This window comes from Coregonus lavaretus (genome assembly GCF_964263955.1).
Source record: "Coregonus lavaretus genome assembly, chromosome: 22".
In the NCBI taxonomy this organism is placed as follows: Eukaryota; Metazoa; Chordata; class Actinopteri; order Salmoniformes; family Salmonidae; genus Coregonus; species Coregonus lavaretus.
The window spans coordinates 31,344,887-31,369,202 of record NC_140009.1 but is presented as its reverse complement, the minus strand read 5'-3'; the positions used below and the strand labels follow the sequence as shown (position 1 = coordinate 31,369,202).

The 24,316-nt window shown below is 41.7% G+C and overlaps 2 protein-coding genes across 2 annotated transcripts in view; one reads left to right on the top strand and one right to left on the bottom strand.

The window, feature by feature from the left end:
- Positions 1 to 7,798: 7,798 nt before the first annotated feature.
- On the top strand, positions 7,799 to 8,782 carry LOC311149925 (lysophosphatidic acid receptor 6-like; the record flags this gene model as incomplete). The annotated part of the gene is made up of 1 exon (XM_084187153.1): positions 7,799 to 8,782. The coding sequence occupies one exon, from the start codon at positions 7,799 to 7,801 to the stop codon at positions 8,780 to 8,782; it is 984 nt and encodes a 327-aa protein (XP_084043279.1).
- Positions 8,783 to 9,061: 279 nt separating this feature from the next.
- LOC311150303 (integrator complex subunit 11-like) overlaps positions 9,062 to 24,316 on the bottom strand; it is a 30,079-nt gene continuing 14,824 nt past the window's right edge. The window contains exons 7-17 of the mRNA XM_084187703.1: positions 16,378 to 16,516; positions 16,222 to 16,286; positions 15,883 to 16,072; positions 13,657 to 13,740; positions 12,647 to 12,736; positions 12,326 to 12,488; positions 11,928 to 12,038; positions 11,784 to 11,845; positions 10,160 to 10,302; positions 9,868 to 9,997; positions 9,062 to 9,234 (exon numbers count right to left, since the gene is read on the bottom strand). Coding sequence (XP_084043829.1) covers positions 9,163 to 9,234; positions 9,868 to 9,997; positions 10,160 to 10,302; positions 11,784 to 11,845; positions 11,928 to 12,038; positions 12,326 to 12,488; positions 12,647 to 12,736; positions 13,657 to 13,740; positions 15,883 to 16,072; positions 16,222 to 16,286; positions 16,378 to 16,516 — 1,249 coding nt within the window. The 3' untranslated portion in view covers positions 9,062 to 9,162. The remainder of the gene's footprint in view (positions 9,235 to 9,867; positions 9,998 to 10,159; positions 10,303 to 11,783; positions 11,846 to 11,927; positions 12,039 to 12,325; positions 12,489 to 12,646; positions 12,737 to 13,656; positions 13,741 to 15,882; positions 16,073 to 16,221; positions 16,287 to 16,377; positions 16,517 to 24,316) is intronic.

Here is a 24,316-nt window from a genome sequence, read left to right as displayed (position 1 = left end):
CAAAACACCAGTCTCAACGTCAACAGTGAAGAGGCGACTCCGGGATGCTGACCTTCAGAGTTGCAAAGAAAAAGCCATATCTCAGATTGGCCAATAAAAAGAAAAGATTAAGATGGGCAAAAGAACACATACACTGGACTTTTTCTTTGCAACTCTGCCTAGAAGGTTAGCATCCCGGAGTCACCTCTTCACTGTTGACATTGAGACTGGTGTTTTGCGGGTACTATTTAATGAAGCTGCCAGTTGAGGACCTGTGAGGTGTCTTCCTTGAACCCGATCGAACATCTCTGGAGAGACCTGACAATAGCTGTGCAGCGACGCTCCCCATCCAACCTGACAGAGCTTGAGAGGATCTGCAGAAAGAATGGGAGAAACTCCCCAAATACAGGTGTGCCAAACTTGTAGCGTCATACCCAAGAAGACTCGAGGCTGTAATCGCTGCCAAAGGTGCTTCAACAAAGTACTGAGTAAAGGGTCTGAATACTTATGTACATTTGATAATTCCGTTTTCTATTTTTAATACATTTGCAAAAATTTCTAAAAAAAGGTTTTTGCTTTGTCATTATGGGGTATTATGTGTAGATTGATGAGGCGGGAAAAAAACAATTTAATCAATTTTAGAGTAAGGCTGGAACGTAACAAAATGTGGAAAAAGTCAAGGGGTCTGAATACTTTCCAAATGCACTGTAGACGAGTCTACCTGCACAGTATCTGGGAGCTGTTGGCTAGAGCGCACATGCCAAGACCAGAGTAGGCACAAATGTTGATATTTAACGCAACGGTTTGTGACAAAACTATCGGTAGAGTTGAGAATGCGATGGAAACACACTGAACTTTAGATTTTTATTCGGTACATGAAAACTTAAGCGAAAAAGTAAATTTTGTGTGCACTGTCATCACACACAGATTTTTATCTGCAACAACTGGAGAAACACCACTGTTGGAAAAATTTGCATATTTTCTTATGCAGATTTTAGAATACTTGCATGAAAATCTGTCCAATTGGATGGAAACCTAGCTATTCAGTCAATTTTTTAAAAATCCGAATGGACTTCTTCCCTTCTCTCACTTCCTTGGCTGCTCTCTCAAGAACCTCAAGGGGGGCTAGACCCACTGCTTGTTTTACGTTTGTATGCACTGGGCATGATGATGTCTGCTCTGTAACAACAAAAATGCACTATCTTGAGTTCATATGCATGACACATTGCAAATATACTATGCATATAATGCATAAAACTGACAAAATATAATCATAATTTGTATAGGTTATGGTGGCCATTGGCTCAACTTACCCAAGGCAAACATTTTTACTATATTAGCCCACAGCTACAAGGATGCACTTTCATGCTAGGTTTAGGACCTCATATTGAAGCTTATAGAGATCCCAACTGATGTATAGAACAATGTGAAAACTGTCTACTTTGGTTTAGATATACAATGGGGAAAAAAAGTATTTAGTCAGCCACCAATTGTGCAAGTTCTCCCACTTAAAAAGATGAGAGAGGCCTGTAATTATCATCATAGGTACACGTCAACTATGACAGACAAAATGAGAAAAATAAATCCAGAAAATCATATTGTAGGATTTTTAATGAATGTATTTGCAAATTATGGTGGAAAATAAGTATTTGGTCAATAACAAAAGTTTCTCAATACTTTGTTATATACCCTTTGTTGGCAATGACACAGGTCAAACGTTTTCTGTAAGTCTTCACAAGGTTTTCACACACTGTTGCTGGTATTTTGGCCCATTCCTCCATGCAGATCTCCTCTAGAGCAGTGATGTTTTGGGGCTGTCGCTGGGCAACACAGACTTTCAACTCCCTCCAAAGATTTTCTATGGGGTTGAGATCTGGAGACTGGCTAGGCCACTCCAGGACCTTGAAATGCTTCTTACGAAGCCACTCCTTCGTTGCTCGGGCGGTGTGTTTGGGATCATTGTCATGCTGAAAGACCCAGCCACGTTTCATCTTCAATGCCCTTGCTGATGGAAGGAGGTTTTCACTCAAAATCTCACGATACATGGCCCCATTCATTCTTTCCTTTACACAGATCAGTCGTCCTGGTCCCTTTGCAGAAAAATAGCCCCAAAGCATGATGTTTCCACCCCCATGCTTCACAGTAGGTATGGTGTTCTTTGGATGCAACTCAGCATTCTTTGTCCTTGATGTCATTGCGTGCTAGGAATATGGGACCGTATACTAAACTTTGACTAATTGAATACACTATAAGTGAATTTGTCCAAATACTTATGGAGTAAAGAGCCAAATTAAATGTTTTAGCTTCATGTCCAAATAAACACGTAGGGGAGTATACATGCACATACAAATCAAATCAAATTTGATTTGTCACATGCTCCGAATACAACAGGTGTAGACCTTACCGGGAAATGCTTACTTACAAGCCCTTAACCAACAATACAGAAAATATAGTTAAGAAAATACTTACTAAATAAGCTAAAGTAAAAAATTTATAAAAAGTAACACAATAAAATATACAGGGGGTACCGGTACCAAGTAAATGTGCGGGGGTAAAGGTTAGTCGAGGTCATTTGTAAATGTAAGTAGGGGTAAAGTGACTATGCATAGATAATAAACAGCGAGTAGCAGCAGTGTAAAAACACGGTGGGGAGGGGTGGACAATGCAAATAGTCCGGCTGGCCATTTTATTAATTATTCAGCAGTCTTATGGCTTGGGGGTAGAAGCTGTTAAGGAGCCTTTTGGACCTAGACTTGGCACTCCGGTACTTCCTCTGACATCGCCTAGTTTATAGGTCCTGGAGGGCAGGAAGCTTGGCCCCAGTGATGTACTGGGCCGTACGCACCTCCCTCTGTAGCGCCTTACGGTCGGATGCCGAGCAGTTGCTATACCAGGCGGTGATGCAACCGGTCAGCATGCTCTCGATGGTGTAGCTGTATTACTTTTTGAGGATCTGGGGAGCCATGCCAAATCTTTTCAGTCTCCTGAGTGGGAAAAGGCATTGTCGTGCCCTCTTCACGACTGTCTTGGTGTGTTTGGACCATGATGGTTCGTTGGTGATGTGGACACCAAGGAACTTGAAACTCTCGACCCGCTCCACTACAGCCCCATCGATGTGAATGGGGGCGTGTTCGGCCCTCCTTTTCTGTTGTCCACGATCAGCTCCTTTGTCTTGCTCACGTTGAGGGAGAGGTTGTTGTCCTGCACCACACTGCCAGGTCTCAGACCTCCTCCCTATAGGCTGTCTCATCGTTGTCAGTGATCAGGCCTACCACTGTTGTGTCGTCAGCAAACTTAATGATGGTGTTGGAGTCGTGCTTGGCCATGCAGTCGTGGGTAAACAAGGAGTACAGGAGGGGACTAAGCACGCACCCCTGAGGGGCCCGTGTTGAGGATCAGCGTGGCAGATGTTGTTGCCTACCCTTGCCACTTGGGGGGCGGCCCGTCAGGAAGACCAGGGTCTAGTTGCAGAGGGAGGTGTTTATTCCCAGGGTCCTTAGCTTAGTGATGAGCTTTGTGGGCACTATGGTATTGAACGCTGAGCTGTAGTCAATGAACAGCATTCTCATATAGGTGTTCCTTTTGTCCAGGTGGAAAGGACAGTGTGGAGTGCAATAGAGATTGCGTCATCTGTGGATCTGTTGGGGCGGTATGCAAATTGGAGTGGGTCTAGGGTTTCCGGGATGATGGTGTTGATGTGAGCCATGACCAGCCTTTCAAAGCACTTCATGGCTACCGACGTGAGTGCCACGGGGCGGTACTTTTTAAGGCAGGTTACCTTCACTTTCTTGGGAAAAAGGACTATGGTGGTCTGCTTGAAACATGTAGGTATTACAGACTCGGTCAGGGAGAGGTTGAACATGTCAGTGAAGACACTTGCCAGTTGGTCTGCGCATGCTCTGAGTACACGTCCTTGTAATCCGTCTGGCCCCGCAGCCTTGTGAATGTTGACCTGTTTAAAGGTCATGCTCACATCGGCTACGGAGAATGTGGTCACGCAGTTGTCCGGAACAGCTGGCGCTCTCATGCATGCTTCAGTGTTGCTTGCCTCGAAGCGAGCATAAAAGGCATTTAGCCCGTCTGGTAGGCTTGCGTCACTGGGCAGTTCGCGGTTGGGTTTCCCTTTGTAGTCCGTAATAGTTTGCAAGCCCTGCCACATCCGACGAGCATCAGAGCCAGTGTAGTAGGAGTCAATCTAAGTCCTATATTGATGCTTTGCCTGTTTGATGGTTCATCTGAGGGCATAGTGGGATTTCTTATAAGCGTCCGGAATAGTGTCCCGCTCCTTGAAAGCGGCAGCTCTAGCCTTTAGCTCGGTGTGGATGTTGCCTGTAATCCATGGCTTATGGTTGGGATATGTACGTACGGTCACTGTGGGGACGACATCGTCGATGCACTTATTGAGGAAGCTAGATAACAATTCCACATTTTGTTGTGTTACAGCCAAAATTCAAAATGGATTAAATGTATTTTTTTTCTCGCCCATCTACACACAATACACCATAATGACAAAGTGAAAACATGTTTTTAGGTTGTTGTTTTTATTTGTGAAAATTAAATACAGAAATATCTAATTTACATAAGTAAATACTTCGTAGAAGAACCTTTGGCTGCGATTACAGCTGTGAGTCTTTCTGGGTAAGTTTCTAAGAGCTTTCCACACCTGGATTGTGAAACATTTGCCCATTATTCTTTTCAAAATTCTTCAAGCTCTGTCAAATTGGTTGTTGATCATTGCTAGACAACCATTTTCAGGTCTTGCCATAGATTCTTAAGTAGATTTAAGTAAAAACTGTAACTCGGCCACTCAGGAACATTCGCTGTCTTCTTGGTTATCAACCCCAATGTAGATTTGGCCTTGTGTTTTAGGTTATTGTCCTTCTGAAAGGTGAATTAATCTCCCAGTGTCTGGTGGAAAGCAGACTGAACCAGGTTTTCCCTCTAGGATTTTGCTTCTGCTTAGCTCCATTCCGTTTATTTTTTATCCTGAAAAACTCCCCAGTCCTTAACGATTACAAGCATACCCATAACATGATGCAGCCACCACTATGCCTGAAAATATGAAGAGTGGTACTCAGTAATGTGTTGTATTGGATTTGCACCAAACATAACACTTTGTGTTCAGGACAAAAAGTTAATTGATTGCCAAATGTTTTGCAGTATTACTTTAGTGCCTTGTTCCAAACAGGATGCATGTTTTGGAAATGTTTTATTGTGTACAGGCGTCCTTCTTTTCACTCCATCATTTAGGTTAGTATTGTGGAGTAACTACAATGTTGTTGATTCATTCTCAGTTTTGTCCTAACACAGCCATTAAACTATGTAGCTGTTTTAAAGTCATCATTGGCCTCATGGTAAAATTTCCTGAGCGGTTTCCTTCCTCTCCGGCACCTGAGTTAGGAAGGACGACTTGTATCTTTCTAGTGACTGGGTGTGTTGATTAATCAAAAGTGTAATTAATAACTTCACCATGATCAAAGGGATATTTAATGTCTGCTTTTTTAGTTTTTTTGCCCTTCTTTGTAAGGTATTGAAAACCTCCCTGGTCTTTGTGGTTGAATCTGTGTTTGAAATTCACTGCTTGACTGAGGGATCCTACAGATAATTTTATGTGTGGGGTACAGAGATGAGGTAAACATAAAAATAATAATGTTAAACACTGTTATTGCACACAGAGTGAGTCCTTGCAACTCATTATGTGACTTGTTAAGCACAGTTTTACATATTTTGAATACTTATTGACTCAAGACATTTCAGCGTTTCATTTTTAATTCATTTTCAAAATAAAATAAAATACAATAATTTGAACATAATTCCACTTGACATTATTGGGATTGTGTGTAGGCCAGTGACCAAAACAATCTCAATTTAATGAATTTTAAATTCAGGCTGTAACACAACAAAATGTGGAAAAAGTCAAGGGGTGTGAATACTTTCTGAAAGCACGCACACACTTTGTGTCTCTCCCCAATGATTGTCTCCTCACACCATCAGTAAATATGTATGGTTTCTGACCCTCATCTGAACGCAGAAATTCCATAGTAAACACTACTTATCAGCTCTCAACCCACTTTTCACACTGATTAACTATTAAACCCTCACATGGGCTACTTTAGACATATACACCTCTTGGGAAATTTAAGTGTATGGAGTTGCCATCAAATGAGCAGCTACACAATATATATCTTAGCCCTCGTGTCTCATGGCTGTGGTAAAATGTGTCTAACACTGATAGAGGCAGTGCTCCTCTTGGGGATGTTGTGAAAGACTGGTGAGTACAGCAGCAGCGTTGCTAGGCGATGGCACAGCAGAGAGGGGGCGGGCTGGAGAGAGAGGGTAGGATGAGAGAGAGACCTACTTCCTGGCTCTAGCCATCATCGAACCTGATTCTGTGACTTATCAGCCGTCCATTGTGAGTGTGACTGTGTGTGTCAGCCATCCATCATGCTGTGTATGGCCAGGTAGACTACAGTACATCTGGCCTGTGATGGCTGCCTGTGTCCAACTGACTCTGGCTGTGTTGGATTCTCCCTGGTGGTGATGGAGGGGGTTTCCCATCTGTTCTTATGACCAGGTCCAAAACGTTTGTCTAAGGTTTTCAGGAATAGTCCACAACATGAACAGTACCCGATTATTCTCTTTGAACAACCCTTACAGTACAAATCAATATTGGATTTCAGTAACATTCCAGCCATCCAAGAGGATGAAAGATAAGTATTTCTGGATATTCCATGATGATGATATACATTGCATTTCATTGTGTATAATTTAGCATTATTTTAGAGAATAACTCAAAATAATGAACAAAATAATTATATTTTGGATTAAATATTTGAATAACAGATAAGCATCAGTACATCAACACAGCCATAAAGCCCTCACAGCAAATATATGGACCAAATCCCTTTCAATAATTATGCTTTTGAATTTTGCTTCACTATCAGTCGATATGGCTTGTTGCTGTGCTGCAGACAATGTAATGACCAGCAGTAAAGGACATTTGATTTGTGTTAAGCGCCCACCAGTGTTGAAGAAGAGTCAAGACACCCAGAATAGCATCATATAAAATGCCGCCAATTTGACAAGTTTAGCATAATTTAGTGAGGACACAACCCCCAGTGAAGTATCAAGGATCCAAGAAACTATCATCAGTAGCATGCAAGTTAAGTAGAAGATTGACTTACTTTATAAATGACTTACTATTCAATCTTAAACTGACCTTTTGGCAATGACATGGCTTGCTTGTGTTGACAGCTAGTCCTGTACTGTTATTAATTATGTGTCTAACACCTTCAACTAAAAATAACAAGGCAACAACTCTGATATAACCCACACATTTATAAGCACAGTGCATGCACTGAAGGTTTCCTGTGTAGTTTGATATAGCACTGAACACCACCCACTCACACTACAGAGGTCACAGAGACATTTCCAAGCCCATGACACCAAGCTCATATGAAGGTGTGGGGGAAATGCATTTGATTAGTGCTCATGTGAAGTAGCCTACTGTGTAATAATTTGTTGACTCTTTTTTGGTGAATTTGTGGATCCAGCGAGTGTTCTTCAGAAACGCAAGTACTTTTTTCTTTAAACATATTTTACAATGGAAGCTATGATTGTATTGGCGAATTACGGCATGATATGTCAAGTAAGCAGAGGATAGGATATGAGAAATCTCTTCTGTAAAACAGCAACCGTGATAATATCTGACTGTGAACACTTTCACTATAGGTTCCATTATCAGCAAGGGAAAGCAGAAGTAAACTATCCCACTGGCTCTGTCACCTACAAGCTCATTTTGATAACCAGACCTGCAACGATGAATACATCTGTTGGAGATTTACCTGGCAACTGCAGTACCACAGAAGACTACCAGTTCTACCTCTTCCCAGCCGTCTACAGTCTGGTGATGGCAGTGGGCCTGCCAGGCAACGTGGGAGCCCTCTACGTGTTCATCTTCAAGATCACTCCCCGCACCTCCTCTAACGTGTACGTGATCAACCTGGCCCTAGCCGACACTGCCATCCTCTGCACCCTGCCCTTCAAGATCCACTACTACCTCAACAGAAACGACTGGGTATTCGGAGACATGGCTTGCCGCATTACAGGAACACTGTTCTTCGCCAACATCTACATCAGCATCACCTTCATGACCTGTATCTGTGTGGATCGATACGTGGCCGTCACCCATCCTCACATCTATCTGAGGCTCCGGAACTCGTGTTATACTGTAGTGGTGAGTGTGGCCGTGTGGGTGGTGGCGGGGGTGGCTGTTCTGTCCTTCATCCTATTGGGACCTCTGGACAGCAAACCTGAAGGAGGTCCCCGCCAGCGCCGTAGCTGCTTTGAGAACTTCTCCCAGCACGAGTGGGACAGGCGTGTGGCGCCGTACAGCTTATTCAGTCTCATCTTCGGCTCACTACTGCCCTCTGTGGTCATCCTGGTGTGTTACCCTCTGGTGGCACGGCGCATCGCTCTCATCCGGACCAACACGGCCCGTGGAGCCCTGAGGGTCATCTACACCATCCTGGCTATCACCCTGCTCTGCTTCCTGCCATACCATGTGGTTCACTTCCTGCACCTGCTCCGCCGTCGAGGGGCCATCCATCACTGTCCCTATGCCAATGCCATCTACAATGCCCGGCGTGTGACCCTGGCTCTGGTCAGCCTCAACAGCTGTCTGGACCCCCTGCTCTACTACTTCACCACTAGTCACTGTAAGTGGAGTCCCTCCATGGCCAGGTTCAGATGGATGTGGGCCGGGATTAATAGGGAGGTCTACACCATCGCTGTGGGACAGTGAGTGGTTTGGATAAACCTGTTCCAACTGTATCCTATCAGCTGATGTAATTGTCTGCTTTTTATATTCTGCTCACAAACTCTGAAGCCAATTGGTGAAGCAATTTTTTGCCATCATAAACCACCAACCTTTGCATACATATATGTACACCATTGCAGAATGTTTTTATATTGCTTTTACATCTTCCCTTTTTAAAAACACATCATGAAAATGTACTGTCATTTGACTATTGATAGGTAATGTAGTAACATGAATTATATTAATACAACATAACAAATGAGGTTTCAAGAATCTTCTTTTATTTATAAAAAAACGATGTATTCAAATCAGCTTTGTACAACAGACAGATTAACCTTTACAGAAAGCTTCACTGAACAATGGGATCATATTGAAGACAATCCTGATGGAAGTCCTTTCTTCAGCAGAGTAGACAGAAAGCTCCCCAGATCTTCATCCTACAAATAACACAAGGTTGACAGCATTTGGATTGAAATAAACCTCAGAACATCTGAGAATGTGATGGAGTAGTTTGAGTTGTGATTAGTAAATCTGCTCTATCATGAAACATACTAACTTAAATTGTATTTTGATCATATCATATCATTGACATTTTACAGTGTTTATCTAAAAAGTGTTAGATACGGAAAGGTTATGGCTTGTGGTCGCTACATGCACTACTATAGCTAGATGTTTTTGGTCAGATAAATAGAAGTGCGTCACAGGATATGGCGATGGTGAGTCAAGAAGCAAAGTTTAGAAACCACAGGACTCTTTAAGTTTGTGGGCTGTACTCTCCATCCGTTGCAAGGAGCCCTAATGTGTATAGTGCAACAGGGTTCAGATAGTACTGTAAGCACCCTCCAAAACTTGAACTGTTTCCACTCACATTGCTGAATTGCTAGCTTTTCAGTGGCGCAACTGGCTAGTACGTTGTCGAACAGACGGTCACGTGTGTTTGCGATGCAGAGGACCCTGGTTCAAGCCATGTACGGACAGTGTACCCAGACAGGGAGGAAGCTATAGTGCTAAGTAGACACTGTGGTCTGTCACAATAGCTCACACTTATTTTCAACACCCGTCCTCCTTACCTGATAGCTCCAGGAGAGCAGCAGCACCTTGGTGTTGGGCTCTTCAGCTGAGGAGGACACCTTGATCACAATGGACTCCACCATGACAGTCCCGTCTGGGAGGTGCTGGATGGTATAACCTTTCAGTAGACTAGAACAGAGACAATACAGAGCGAAAGGGGAGAATGAATCATTGACATTAGTCTTCTTATTGTAACTCTTTTTTTGTGATACATGTATATTGTATGCCCAAGCTTTGCCCAAATAAGAACTTGAAAACACAATAAAAATGGTCAACTTTGTCTTACTTTACCTCTTGAGGTGTGTGTAGATCCTGATGAGGGTGTCGGAGTCACTGTGTGAGTCCTGGAGCTGCACTCGGCAGGTGAAGCGGAGCTGGTGCTCGTTGAGGCCCAGCTCCTTGAGAGCCTGCTCTGGAGAGACCAGCCGAAGACTCTACACCCAGAGAGAGCAGGGGAACAAATGGGGGAGAAGTGAAGCAAGGGCAACAAGAGGTCAAAACTGGCAAGGCCAAAGGCAGAGAATAAAACATCCTGAATTACAAACATTAGGAACGATCATCGAAATTGTTAAGGTTTTAAAAACAATTCTAATAAATGCAACATTCTTGGAAAATGCATGAAGATACTCCAAACTTTTCAAATTTTTGTCATCTATCAGATATCGACTGAATTATAGCACATAAAACATTTTACCGGTAAGGACAAATAATGAATGGAGTTCAGTGATTTTGGTGGGAATTCCGGTATTCATTTCAATGTCAAATGTCACTTATTTTTTTGTATACATTTTCTTATTTTATCAGCTATTTTTTTTATGTGTGTTAAAATTAGGACATTTGTGCCACATCTGAATAAATACACTGGGTGTACTTGCATATATGATAAAATTAACATAAAGGGGAGGAACAGGGCTGCAACCACCAAACATTTGCTCTGTCTACACTACCTGCACTCGCATGTGCGGGCTAGCCTGCCTCATTAATTACTGTTGTTGTCACATTCTCTTGCATAATTCAACATGTGTGTCAATAACAGGATACCCTCGGATAAAAAATCAACACACTTGGCTCTAGTTTACACCTATCTAAACATATTTTACATTGTTTGCGAGATCAGACATAATTTCACTATTATGCAAGTCAGACCTGTCGCCAGACCTCAGTCTTAAGGGGGGCATATGAAATGCATGGGAGGGCAGGGCACAATTATTATTAGCCTACAGTACGTATATTTAATAATAAATTCCCTCAAGTGGGGGGGGGGGGGGGGGGGGGGGGGAGCCTTTTTGGGGGCGGGCCCGGCCTCCTCTGGCCCGCCCATAGCGACGGGTGTGATGCAAGTGTTCATTTTCGGACGTTGCTTTCATTTCAGCGCATCTAATTAGAAAAATTGTCAACTGTATTAAATTACTTTTTTCAATTCCACAAAACATGTACACCCATCAAAATAAAGTTATCTTTCTTCTTTCTTGTGATGTAAGTGTCGAGACGGTGCATTAAATCCCAGACGAAGCTTTAGCGTTCTTATAGATTCAATGGAAAGCCAATGTATCTCATTGAGCCCATTTCAGCCATTAACGGGGTGTGTTTGACAGGTCATTACAAACATTTCCGCGGTCGTAACGTTAACGGGAAAACACGAAAGGCAGACGCAAGAATACAATAGAGTCGCAGGAGTGAAATCAAAGCAATCAATCCTGCGGGATTTAACTAACAAGTGGATTCTGCACCCCTCAAACACAGGAAATAGATGGCTGAAAATGACAGATCCTCAGGTGGACGGGGCATGCGCGTTGTTACTAACCTCTAAATTAGCAAGGCAAGGTCATGGTTTTATGTTTTATATCATAAACAATAGAGAAAGCAGAATATGTATATTTTGTATGCATGGCAGTTGATGGAATTCAGAACTTACATTATCCTTCATGATCAGGGTCCCATGCATGGTACGAGGCTTCTTCGGGTCAGGTAAGGGGCCTGTGAAAATTCACACTGAATAACACACACATTAACTGAGAGTGATATAGATCGAGACTCACTCAGGTGTACTGAAAAATACCTCCAAGGGCCATCTCTCTCTTGAGCAGGTTGAGTGAGATGTCCACTGGGACACTGGGGTTGGTGATCACAGTGGTCGTCTCACCGTTGGCTGGCATGAAGCAGTTGATGCCTGTCATTCAAACACACATAGAATGACTGATGAGGGATAATACCAGGGCTGTGTTCAGTGGGGAAAAAACGTTTTCAAATGGAATGAAACGAGGGAGGTGGAACGTGAGCTTGTCTAATAAGAAGACTGTTGTTTTCTGTTGCAAAACATTTTGCTGTGCCCTACTACTAAATACTACCCAGTGCTCCTCAAACATGTGGCACATACTGCAATTCTAAATCCTTTTCTCTGAAGCCCTAACATTCTTGAAACAGATATGGTTACAAGGACATACTGGTGTCACTCACTGAACTCCTGCTCAATCTTGTCCTTGAGGAACTCCATCTTCTTGGCCTCTCCGTGCACCAGCAGCATGTTGCGAGGCTCTGCCATGCGGATGAGCTGCATGATGCCCTTAGCGTCTGCATGGGCGCTGAACGACATGTACTCCACCTGCAGCTTCACCTCCAACTGCAGGGGTCACAGACAGAGGACAAGGTCAAGGGTTACCAGACAAACCTCAGCAGGTTGGCTCACTGATCTCAATTTCAATGTATCCATTTGATATCTATTACTGCAGTAACATCATGATGATACATAAAGTTAAATACAATCTCATCTTGCATTACCGTTTGTCTATTTTCCATCTCCAGTTTCTTTTGACCATTCAGGATCTTGTGTCCGATGGTGCCTTGTACACAATACCCAGGCATGATGATCTGATAAACAGAAAATGAAAAGTAGAATTGTTTTTCTCCCCAACTTCGCAAAAATAGCTCTGTAATCTACCGTAAAACTTCAATTAATAGCCCAGGCATTTATTTGCTTAAATCACTGAACACAGCAGGCACTTACTAGAGACAGGCTTCTATTTGAGCCAGGTGTCTATTTCCTTAATGCACACAGCTTTTGCTAATTTGCATAGTAATTTGTTTAATTCCAGCATTCACTTCCAGCATTGTAATCAATTTCTTGATATCCTGCACTTATGTATTCTTATTTACACACTTTGTCATGTTTGTCTTAGTATGCCTAAAAAATCAATCAAATAAAAAACCCTTTTCCTTCACAGAATAATTATTCTCCTCTTTGACTGTGCATTTTTTGGCAGTTCTTACTTTCGCCAGTAGAGGGTGATTGGCCAATTTCTGGGGGTCTGTCCTCCAGAAATTGACTTTTTGTGCTTGCCAGTTAGTTATAGATCTGTCACTGTCATTGAAAGCAAGTCTAAGAAGCGGTAGATCTGTTCTATGTGCGCACTTCTATGCTTCCCGTTCTTTTTTTTTTTGTCTTTTACTTTCGGTTTTGTACACCAGCTTCAAACAGCTAAAAATACAATATTTTTGGTTATGGAAAATATATTTCACACCGGTTTAGATGTTACAATGATTCTCTACACTATACTTGCTTATTTTGTCACAAAATGAAATTATGCGAACTATTAGAATTTTTGCAAACAGGAAAAGGCAGCGTGATTTCTGCATAGTGCACCTTTAATGTAACAAATCAAACATTAAACCTTGTAAACAATTCATGGTAATTCATGATAACCTCGTAAACAATTCATTTAGACCCAGCGGCTATTTGAGACTTGCCATTTAATTGAAGTTTTACGGTATAGATCTTAAATGGGACTCACCATATTCTTCTCGTTGCCAGCCCACTTCTTGAATATCTGTAGAGACTGACCAGCATGCAACATTCCTGGGGTGGCAAACACCACCTGAGGGAACACACACACTTTTCAGTAGTGATATTTCAATAATTGAATTTATAAAAATATAAAAAATATACAATTCAAGAAAGTAGCACACTATCTGTTCCAACCCAATTTCATGGGCTCCCGAGTGGCGCAGTGGTCTAAGGCACTGCATCTCAGTGCTTGAGGCGTCACTACAGACCCCCTGGCTCGATTCCAGGCTGTATCACAACCGGCTGTGATTGGGAGTCCCATAGGGCGGCGCACAATTGGCCCAGCGTTGTCCGGGTTTGGCCGGTGTAGGCCGTCATTGTAAATAAGAATTTATTCTTAACTGACTTGCCTAGTTAAATAAAGGTTAAAAAAATGGGTAAACCTAATAATAACGGGTCTACAGTGACTATGTAGAATATTCACTGGGGTAAGAAGAATAGTATCTACAGTGGGGGAAAAAAGTATTTAGTCAGCCACCAATTGTGCAAGTTCTCCCACTTAAAAAGATGAGAGGCCTGTAATTTTCATCATAGGTACACGTCAACTATGACAGACAAAATGAGAAAAAAAAATCCTAAAAATCACATTGTAGGATTTTTAATGAATTTATTTGCAAATTATGGTGGAAAATAAGTATTTGGTCAATAACAAAAGTTTCTCAATACTTTGTTATATACCCTTTGTTGGCAATGACACAGGTCAAACGTTTTCTGTAAGTCTTCACAAGGTTTTCACACACTGTTGCTGCTATTTTGGCCCATTCCTCCATGCAGATCTCCTCTAGAGCAGTGATGTTTTGGGGCTGTCACTGGGCAACACAGACTTTCAACTCCCTCCAAAGATTTTCTATGGGGTTGAGATCTGGAGACTGGCTAGGCCACTCCAGGACCTTGAAATGCTTCTTACGAAGCCACTCCTTCGTTGCCCGGGCGGCGTGTTTGGGATCATTGTCATGCTGAAAGACCCAGCCACGTTTCATCTTCAATGCCCTTGCTGATGGAAGGAGGTTTTCACTCAAAATCTCACGATACATGGCCCCATTCATTCTTTCCTTTACACGGATCAGTCGTCCTGGTCCCTTTGCAGAAAAACAGCCCCAAAGCATGATGTTTCCACCCCCATGCTTCACAGTAGGTATGGTGTTCTTTGGATGCAACTCAGCATTCTTTGTCCTCCAAACACGTCGAGTTGAGTTTTTACCAAAAAGTTCTATTTTGGTTTCATCTGACCATATGACATTCTCCCAATCCTCTTCTGGATCATCCAAATGCACTCTAGCAAACTTCAGACGGGCCTGGACATGTACTGGCTTAAGCAGGGGGACACGTCTTGCACTGCAGGATTTGAGTCCCTGGCGGCGTAGTGTGTTACTGATGGTAGGCTTTGTTACTTTGGTCCCAGCTCTCTGCAGGTCATTCACTAGGTCCCCCCGTGTGTTCTGGGATTTTTGCTCACCGTTCTTGTGATCATTTTGACCCCACGGGGTGAGATCTTGCGTGGAGCCCCAGATCGAGGGAGATTATCAGTGGTCTTGTATGTCTTCCATTTCCTAATAATTGCTCCCACAGTTGATTTCTTCAAACCAAGCTGCTTACCTATTGCATATTCAGTCTTCCCAGCCTGGTGCAGGTCTACAATTTTGTTTCTGGTGTCATTTGACAGCTCTTTGGTCTTGGCCATAGTGGAGTTTGGAGAGTGACTGTTTGAGGTTGTGGACAGGTGTCTTTTATACTGATAACAAGTTCAAACAGGTGCCATTAATACAGGTAACGAGTGGAGGACAGAGGAGCCTCTTAAAGAAGAAGTTACAGGTCTGTGAGAGCCAGAAATCTTGCTTGTTTGTAGGTGACCAAATACTTATTTTCCACCATAATTTGCAAATAAATTCATTAAAAATCCTACAATGTGATTTTCTGGATTTTCTTTTCTCAATTTGTCTGTCATAGTTGACGTGTACCTATGATGAAAATTACAGGCCTCTCTCATCTTTTTAAGTGGGAGAACTTGCACAACTGGTGGCTGACTAAATACTTTTTTCCCCCACTGTATAATGTACAAATGATTGGAAATGTCTGTATCTAAAGCATATCAATGCCTAATTATACATTCATGTTGCAACTGTAAAGTAATGTTATGGTAGTAGCATGCAAAAATATGATGATGTTTCTGCACCATTGGTCCAGGGTTGTCTGCGTAGGAGCGATCAAAGGCCTTGATGTGTTTGAACTCAAACATGTTTCTCTGTACAAAGGTTTTTCTGATCTTCTGATTGGTCCAGGTGATGAAGAGTTTGTAGTAGTGATTGGCTTTCTCTGTGAGCCCCGTGGAGAAGTAGATGGGAGCCTTCATGTTCATCCGCTCCCTGTGGAAGGAGAGGAGAGTGTTACTGTCAAATCATTCTCTGAATTGCCTAACATCAAATCAACACAAAGTTAATGCCATCTTATCAAAAGGACACTAGGATCACAATGCTAATTGAACTCGGAAATTGACTCGGAATCAAAATCTTACCAGAATGTTTCCAATAGAATACACAGTTCCTGAGCTCTTCCCAGGGCAAAGACCGGAATCAGAACCTGAGAGCACAACATTTCCTCCATTAGGCACTAGTTCTAGAGAGACAGAATGAGCTATATGGACGGAAGAAACTTGTGTGGTGGTCCTCACCTTTCCTCCTCTCTCCACTGTCTCATGTACTTTCTTCAGGAAGTCCCTCTCCCTGCACCTCTTTGAGTCACGGATGGTGGTGGCGTAGGTAGACTCTGAGATGAGGATGTCAGGCCGACACTTATCAATCCACGCAGCCCTATGACAACACAGAATAAAAATGTTTTTTTATAGAACGCATAAGCATGGATCTAAACCATGTTACACACTAGGGATGTGACAAATGGACAATTTTGCTTAACGTTTAACAGGCAGCTCAACCGGGCGGTTGACCAGAATGATTAAATAACTAATATGTTGTTGTTTTACAATTTTAGGAACTCTTGAAAAACATGCTCTACCAGTCGGTTGAGATGCCCATTAAAGTAATGCTATTAAGTCAAAGCTAGTGGTACTGGACAATGGCGAAATATTATGGGATTTTTTAAATCGATGCAAATACAAAAATCCTTTCAAATCCATATCATTATTCACTGTATGACTTATCTTCAATATGTTTCACAATATCATTCAGTACATATAATTGTACTGTTATTCTAAGCATATAAACTGTAAACGCATTCATTTACATGCATTCTAATATTCATATTTTGACACAAATGTATCATTTTATTAATATTTGATATCAGTCCTAATTTAACTTTGCCTAACTTCCATTGTAAGTAAATGAAGCATGTATCACTTTTGAGATTATTTAAAAAGTCTATACAAATTCCAATATAAAATGAGTTTACGCTAATTGGGCAACAACCGGCTGGTTGAGATGTTTGTGATGCATTATCTATCAAAGTTTAAGTCATGCAAACAAAACAAAAATAATTGATGGCCTATACTGAGGATACATACACATTTTGCCGAAAAATACATTTTCTGATATTTTTTTATTTGTGTGCCAGTTAAAGGGTTAAACTGACATTTTAAAAATAGTTTTTCCATTAAAACGATAAGAAAGAATCATCAAATTCCACGTCAATTCAGAATACAGAATAAAGGTCCTATTATGTATGTATGACCACTAGGGCCAGGCCAGGGCCGCCTCTAGCCTTTTAGGGGGCCTAAGCGAGATTTGACTGTGGAGAGAAAATGTTTAGTTTTAAAGTTCATTAAAGAAATTGCAGTCAAAAACGTGGTTGTGTTTTATACAGTGCATTCGGAAAGTATTCAGACCCCTTGACTTGTTCCACATTTTGTTACATTACAGCCGTATTCTAAAATGGACTAAATAAATTTTTTCCCTCATCAATCTACACACAATACCCCATAATGCCAAAGCGAAAACAAGTTGGTAGAAATTTTTGCAAATTTATACACAATAATAAACAGAAAACCCATATTTATATAAGTATTCAGACCCTTTGCTATGAGACTCAAAATTGAGCTCAGGTGCATCCTGTTTCCCATTGATCATCTTTGAGATGTTTCTACAACTTGGAGTCCACCTGTGGTAAATTCAATTGATGGGACATGATTTGGAAAGGCACACACCTGTCTAGATAAGGTCCCACAGTTAACAATGCATGTCAGTGCAAAAACCAAGCCATGAGTTCGAAGGAATTGTCCGTAAAGCTGCGACAGGATTGTGTCGAGGCACAGATGCGGGGAAGGGTACCAAAAAATGTCTGCAGCATTGAAGGTCCCCAAGAACACAGTGGCCTCCATCATTCTTGAATGGAAGAAGGTTGGAACCACCAAGATTCTTCCTAGAGCCAGCCGCCCGGCCAAACTGAGCAATCGGGGGAGAAGGGCCTTGGTCAGGGAGGTCACCAAGAACCTGATGGTCACTCTGACAGAGCTCCAGAGTTCCTCTGTGGGAATGGGAGAACCTTTCAGAAGGACAACCATCTCTGCAGCACTCCACCAATCAGGCCTTTTATGGTAGAGTGGCCAGATGGTAGCCACTCCTCAGAAAAAGCCACATGACAGCCCGCTTGGAGTTTGCCAAAAGGTACCTAAAGGACTCTCAAGACCATGAGAAACAAGATTCTCTGGTCTGATGAAACCAAGATTGAACTCTTTGGCCTGAATGCCAAGGGTCACGTCTGGAGGAAATGTGTCACCATCCGTACGTTGAAGCATGGTGGTGGCAGCATCATGCTGTGGGGATGTTTTTCAGTGGCAGGGACTGGGAGACTAGTCAGGATCGAGGGAAAGATGAACAGAGCAAAGTACAGAGAGATCCTTGATGAAAACCTGCTCCATAGCGCTCAGGACCTCCTACTGGGGCGAAGGTTCACCTTCCAACAGGACAACGACCCTAAGCACACAGCCAAGACAAGGCAGCAGTGGCTTCGGGACAAGTCTCTGAATGTCCTTGAGTGGCCCAGCCAGAGCCCAGACTTGAACCCGATCGAACATCTCTGGAGAGACCTGAAAATAGCTGTGCAGCGACACTCCCCATTCAACCTGACAGAGCTTGAGAGGATCTGCAGAGAACAATGGGAGAAACTCCCCAAATACAGGTGCGCCAAGCTTGTAGCGTCATAACCAAGACTCAAGGCTGTAATCGCTGCTAAAGGTGCTTCAACAAAGTACTGAGTAATGGGTCTGAATACTTACGTAAATGTGATATTTCAGTATTTTTTAGCAAAGATTTCTAAAAACCTGTTTATGCTTTGTCATTATGGGGTATTGTGTGTAGATTGATGAGGAAAAAAACAATTTAATCAATTTTAAAATAAGGCTGTAACGTAACAAAATGTGGAAAAAGTCAAGGGGTCTGAATAGTTTCCGGATGCACTGCTTTTCACATTTTGTTACAGCCTGAATTAAAAATTGATTAAATAGATTTTTTCCTGCAACCGTCTACACACAATACCCCACAATGACAAAGTGAAAACATGTTTTTAGAAGAAAAAAATGCTAATTTATTGAAAATGAAATACAGAAATATCTAACTTACATAAGCCTTCACACCCCTGATTCAACACATGCTAGAATCACTTTTGGCAGCGATTACAGCTGTGAGTCTTTGTGGGTAAGTCCCTAAAAGCTTTGCACACCTGGGCCCAGATTCACAAAACCTTCTTAAGAAGAAATGTCTTCTTAACTGCCATTTTTTCCTTAAACTATAGACTTAAGAAGAAAGTTAAGCAAAGTTGCTATTCCTCAAAACGGTTCTCAAAAATGTTCTTGCGATATTTCTTATGTTTTTCCTTAAGCAAAAAGTTCAGAAGAAATTAGATTCTTGAAAATAAAGTTATTGGAAATGTTCTTACTTCCAAGATAGCTAAACTCAGGGCAGTGAGAGAAAAAGCTCATGAAAGCAACTAAACATGTTCAATTCACACAAACTTCATCTGAAAGTTTCAGTATTGATTATTTTAAACCCAAGAACATGTTTTAGAACAGTAATCTCAGTAAGAAATATGCTAACATGATTGCCATTGCTAGCTAGATAGCTAGCTAAAACGGTTGCCTAGCAACATATTAAGAAGATATTTGAGAAGTTTGTAAGAAAATCCTTAAATCTTAAGATATTGTTGAGGAATTGCACTTACAAACTATCTTATGAACTTCTTATTTTTTTTGTTAAGAAGCTTGTTAAGTTTTTGCGTAAGAAGTGTTTTGTGAATCTGGGCCATAGGCTGTACAATATCTGCACATTCTTAACAAAATTATTCAAGCTCTGTCTAGTTGGTTGTTGATCATTGCAAGACAGCCATTTTCAAGTTTTGCCATAGATTTTCAAACCGATTGAAGTCAAAACTGTAACTAGGCCACTCAGGAACATTCCATGACATCTTGGTAAGCTACTCCAGTGTATATTTGGCCTTGGGTTTTAGGTTAGGTGAATTTGTCTCCCAGTGTCTGTTGGTAAGCAGACAACCAGGTTTTCCTCTAGGATTTTGCCTGTGCTTAGCTCTATTCCGTTTATTTTTATCCCCAAAAACTATATTCCCGATGACAAGCACAGCCCTAACATGACACAGCCACCAACATGCTTGAAAATATGAAGAGTGATACTCAGTGATGTTTTGTGTTGGATTTGCCCCAAACATAACGCTTTGTATTCAGGACATAAAGTTAATTTCATTGCCACATTCTTTGCAGTTTTACTTTAGTGCCTTATTGCAAACTGGATGCATGTTCTGGATCTTTTTTATTCTGTACAGGCTTCCTTCTTTTCACTCTGTCATTTATACTGAACAAAAATATAAACACAACATGGAAAGTGTTGGTCCCATGTTTCATGAGCGGAAATAAAGATCCTATCAATTTTCCATTCGCACAAAAAGCTTATTTCACTCACATTTTATGCACAAATTTGTTTACATCCCTGTTAGTGAGCATGACTCCTTTGCCAAGATAATCCACCCACCTGACAGGTGTGGCATATCAAAAAGCTGATTAAAACAGCACGATCATTACACAGGTGCACCTTGTACTGGGGACAATAAAAGGCCACTGTAAAATGTGCTGTTTTTTCTCATAACTCAATGCCACAGATGTATCAAGTTGAGGGAGCGTGCAATTGGCATGCGGATTGCAGGAATGTCCACCAAAGATGTTGCCAGAGAATTGAATGTCCATTTATATACCATAAACCGCTTTCTAAGTCATTTTAGAGAATTTGGCTGTACGTCCAACCGGACTCACAACTGCAGACCACGTGTAACCACGCCAGCCCAGGACCTCCACATCTGGCTTCTTCACTTGCGGGATCGTCCGAGACCAGCCACACAGACAGCTGATGAATTTCTGCACAAACTGTCAGAAACATTCTCAGGGAAGCTCATTTGCGTGCTCGTCGTCCTCACCAGGGTCTTGACCTGACTGCAGTTTGGCGTCGTAACCGACTTCAGTGGGCAAATGCTCACCTTTCATTTATTTATTTCAATTGACTAATTTCCTTATATTAACTGTAACTCAGTAAAATCTTTGAAATTGTTGTATGTTGCGTTTATATTTTTGTTCAGTGTAGGTTAGTATTGTGGAGTAACTACGATGTTGTTGATCCATCCTCAGTTTTCTCTTATCACAACAATTAAACTCTGCAACTGTTTTAAAGTCACCATTGGCCTCATGGAGAAATCCCTGAGCGGTTTCCTTCCTCTCTGGCAACTAAGTTAGGAAGGACGCCTGTATCTTTGTAGTGACTGGGTGTATTGATACACCATCCAAAGTGTAACTAATAACTTCACCATGCTCAAAGGGATATTCAATATCTTTACCCATCTACCAATAGGTGCCCTTCTTTACGAGGCATTGAAAAACCTCCCTGGTTTTTGTGGTTGAATCTGTGCTTGAAATTCACTGCTCGACTGAGGGCTCTTACAGAAACTTGGATGTGTGGGGTACAGACATTCGGTAGTCATTCCAAAATCATGTTAAACACTATTATTGCACACTGAGTGAGTCCATGCAACTTATTGTGCCACTTTTAAAGATGCACTACGAAGAAATTGCTCCACCATTTCCTGGTTGCTAAAATTCTAATAGTTTGCCTAATTTCACTTTATATGACAAAACAAGCAAGTATAGTGTAGAGAATCATTGTACTATCTAAACAGCTGTGAAATGTCTTGTCCATAAGCAAAAATATTGTATTTTCAGCTGTTTGAAGCTGGTGTACAAAACCGAAAGTAAAAGACGCAAAAACTAAACTTAGAAACGGGATCATAGAAATAGCGCACATAGAACAGATCTAACACTTCTTAGACTTGCTTTCAATAAGAATGCCAGATCTCTAACTTACATTTCAATGTGAATTTTGTCAGGTCTCCCAAAAAGTTACATATATTGCAGTTTTAAGGAAAACATTTCTCCAGAACTTATTTATGCTTGCCATAACAAAGGTGTTGAATACTTATTGACTCAAGACATTAAAGCTTTTCATTTTTAATTAATTTATAAAAGTTTCTAAAAACATTATTCCACTTGGACATTATGGGGTATTGTGTGTAGGCCAGTGAAACACCTCAATGTAATCAATTTAAAATTCAGCCTATAACACAACAAAATTTGGAAAAAGTCAAGGGTTCTGAATACTTTCTGGAGGCACTGTATATAAATATTTCTAAAGAAGTAGGTAAAGAGCCACAGTCGAGTCTCAGTTCCTGGTAAGGTCAGGCGAGTTTCTTTTGAACTAGGGCAGGGAGAGAAGTGGAGTTCAGCATCGAGGTGAGGACAAAGTTGAAGAGAGAAGAAACCTCTGGGAGGGGGGCTTGAAGGCCACATCCTAACCATGCTCCAACTGTAGATCAAATTAAGCTTTATTTACAGTGGGGAGAACAAGTATTTGATACACTGCCGATTTTGCAGGTTTTCCTACTTACAAAGCATGTAGAGGTCTGTAATTTTTATCATAGGTACACTTCAACTGTGAAAGACAGAATCTAAAACAAAAATCCAGAAAATCACATTGTATGATTTTTAAGTAATTAATTTGCATTTAATGCATGACATAAGTATTTGATACATCAGAAAAGCAGAACTTAATTTTTGGTACAGAAACCTTTGTTTGCAATTACAGAGATCATACGTTTCCTGTAGGTCTTGACCAGGTTTGCACACACTGCAGCAGGGATTTTGGCCCACTCCTCCATACAGACCTTCTCCAGATCCTTCAGGTTTCGGGGCTGTCGCTGGGCAATACGGACTTTCAGCTCCCTCCAAAGATTTTCTATTGGGTTTAGGTCTGGAGACTGGCTAGGCCACTCCAGGACCTTGAGATGCTTCTTACGGAGTCACTCCTTAGTTGCGCTGGCTGTGTGTTTCGGGGTCGTTGTCATGCTGGAAGACCCAGCCACGACCCATCTTCAATGCTCTTACTGAGGGAAGGAGGTTGTTGGCCAAGATCTCGCGATACATGGCCTCATCCATCCTCCCCTCAATACGGTGCAGTTGTCCTGTCCCCTTTGCAGAAAAGCATCCCCAAAGAATGATGTTTCCACCTCCATGCTTCATGGTTGGGATGGTGTTCTTGGGGTTGTACTCATCCTTCTTCTTCCTCCAAACACGGCGAGTGGTGTTTAGACCAAAAAGCTCTATTTTTGTCTCATCAGACCACATGACCTTCTCCCATTCCTCCTCTGGATCATACAGATGGTCATTGGCAAACTTCAGACAGGCCTGGACATGCGCTGGTTTGAGCAGGGGGACCTTGCGTGCGCTGCAGGATTTTAATCCATGACGGCGTAGTGTGTTACTAATGGTTTTCTTTGAGACTGTGGTCCCAGCTCTCTTCAGGTCATTGACCAGGTCCTGCCGTGTAGTTCTGGGCTGATCCCTCACCTTCCTCATGATCATTGATGCCCCACGAGGTGAGATCTTGCATGGAGCCCCAGACCGAGGGTGATTGACCGTCATCTTGAACTTCTTCCATTTTCTAATAATTGCGCCAACAGTTGTTGCCGTCTCACCAAGCTGCTTGCCTATTGTCCTGTAGCCCATCCCTGCCTTGTGCAGGTCTACAATTTTATCCCTGATGTCCTTACACAGCTCTCTGGTCTTGGCCATTGTGGAAAGGTTGGAGTCTGTTTGATTGAGTGTGTGGACAGGTGTCTTTTATACAGGTAATGAGTTCAAACAGGTGCAGTTAATACAGGTAATGAGTGGAGAACAGGAGGGCTTCTTAAAAGAAAAACTAACAGGTCTGTGAGAGCCGGAATTCTTACTGGTTGGTAGGTGATCAAATACTTATGTCTTGCAATAAAATGCTAATTAATTACTTAAAAACCATACAATGTGATTTTCTGGATTTTTGTTTTAGATTCCGTCTCTCACAGTTGATAAAAATTATAAAAATTACAGACCTCTACATGCTTTGTAAGTAGGAAAACCTGCAAAATCGGCAGTGTATCAAATACTTGTTCTCCCCACTGTACATGAAGGACTGTGATGGAGATCTAACTAAATTATCATTTATCATCCACTCTCTTCAACATTACTTATTTATTTTACATTTGATTGGCGTTACCTTGTACTAGTTTACAGTGTT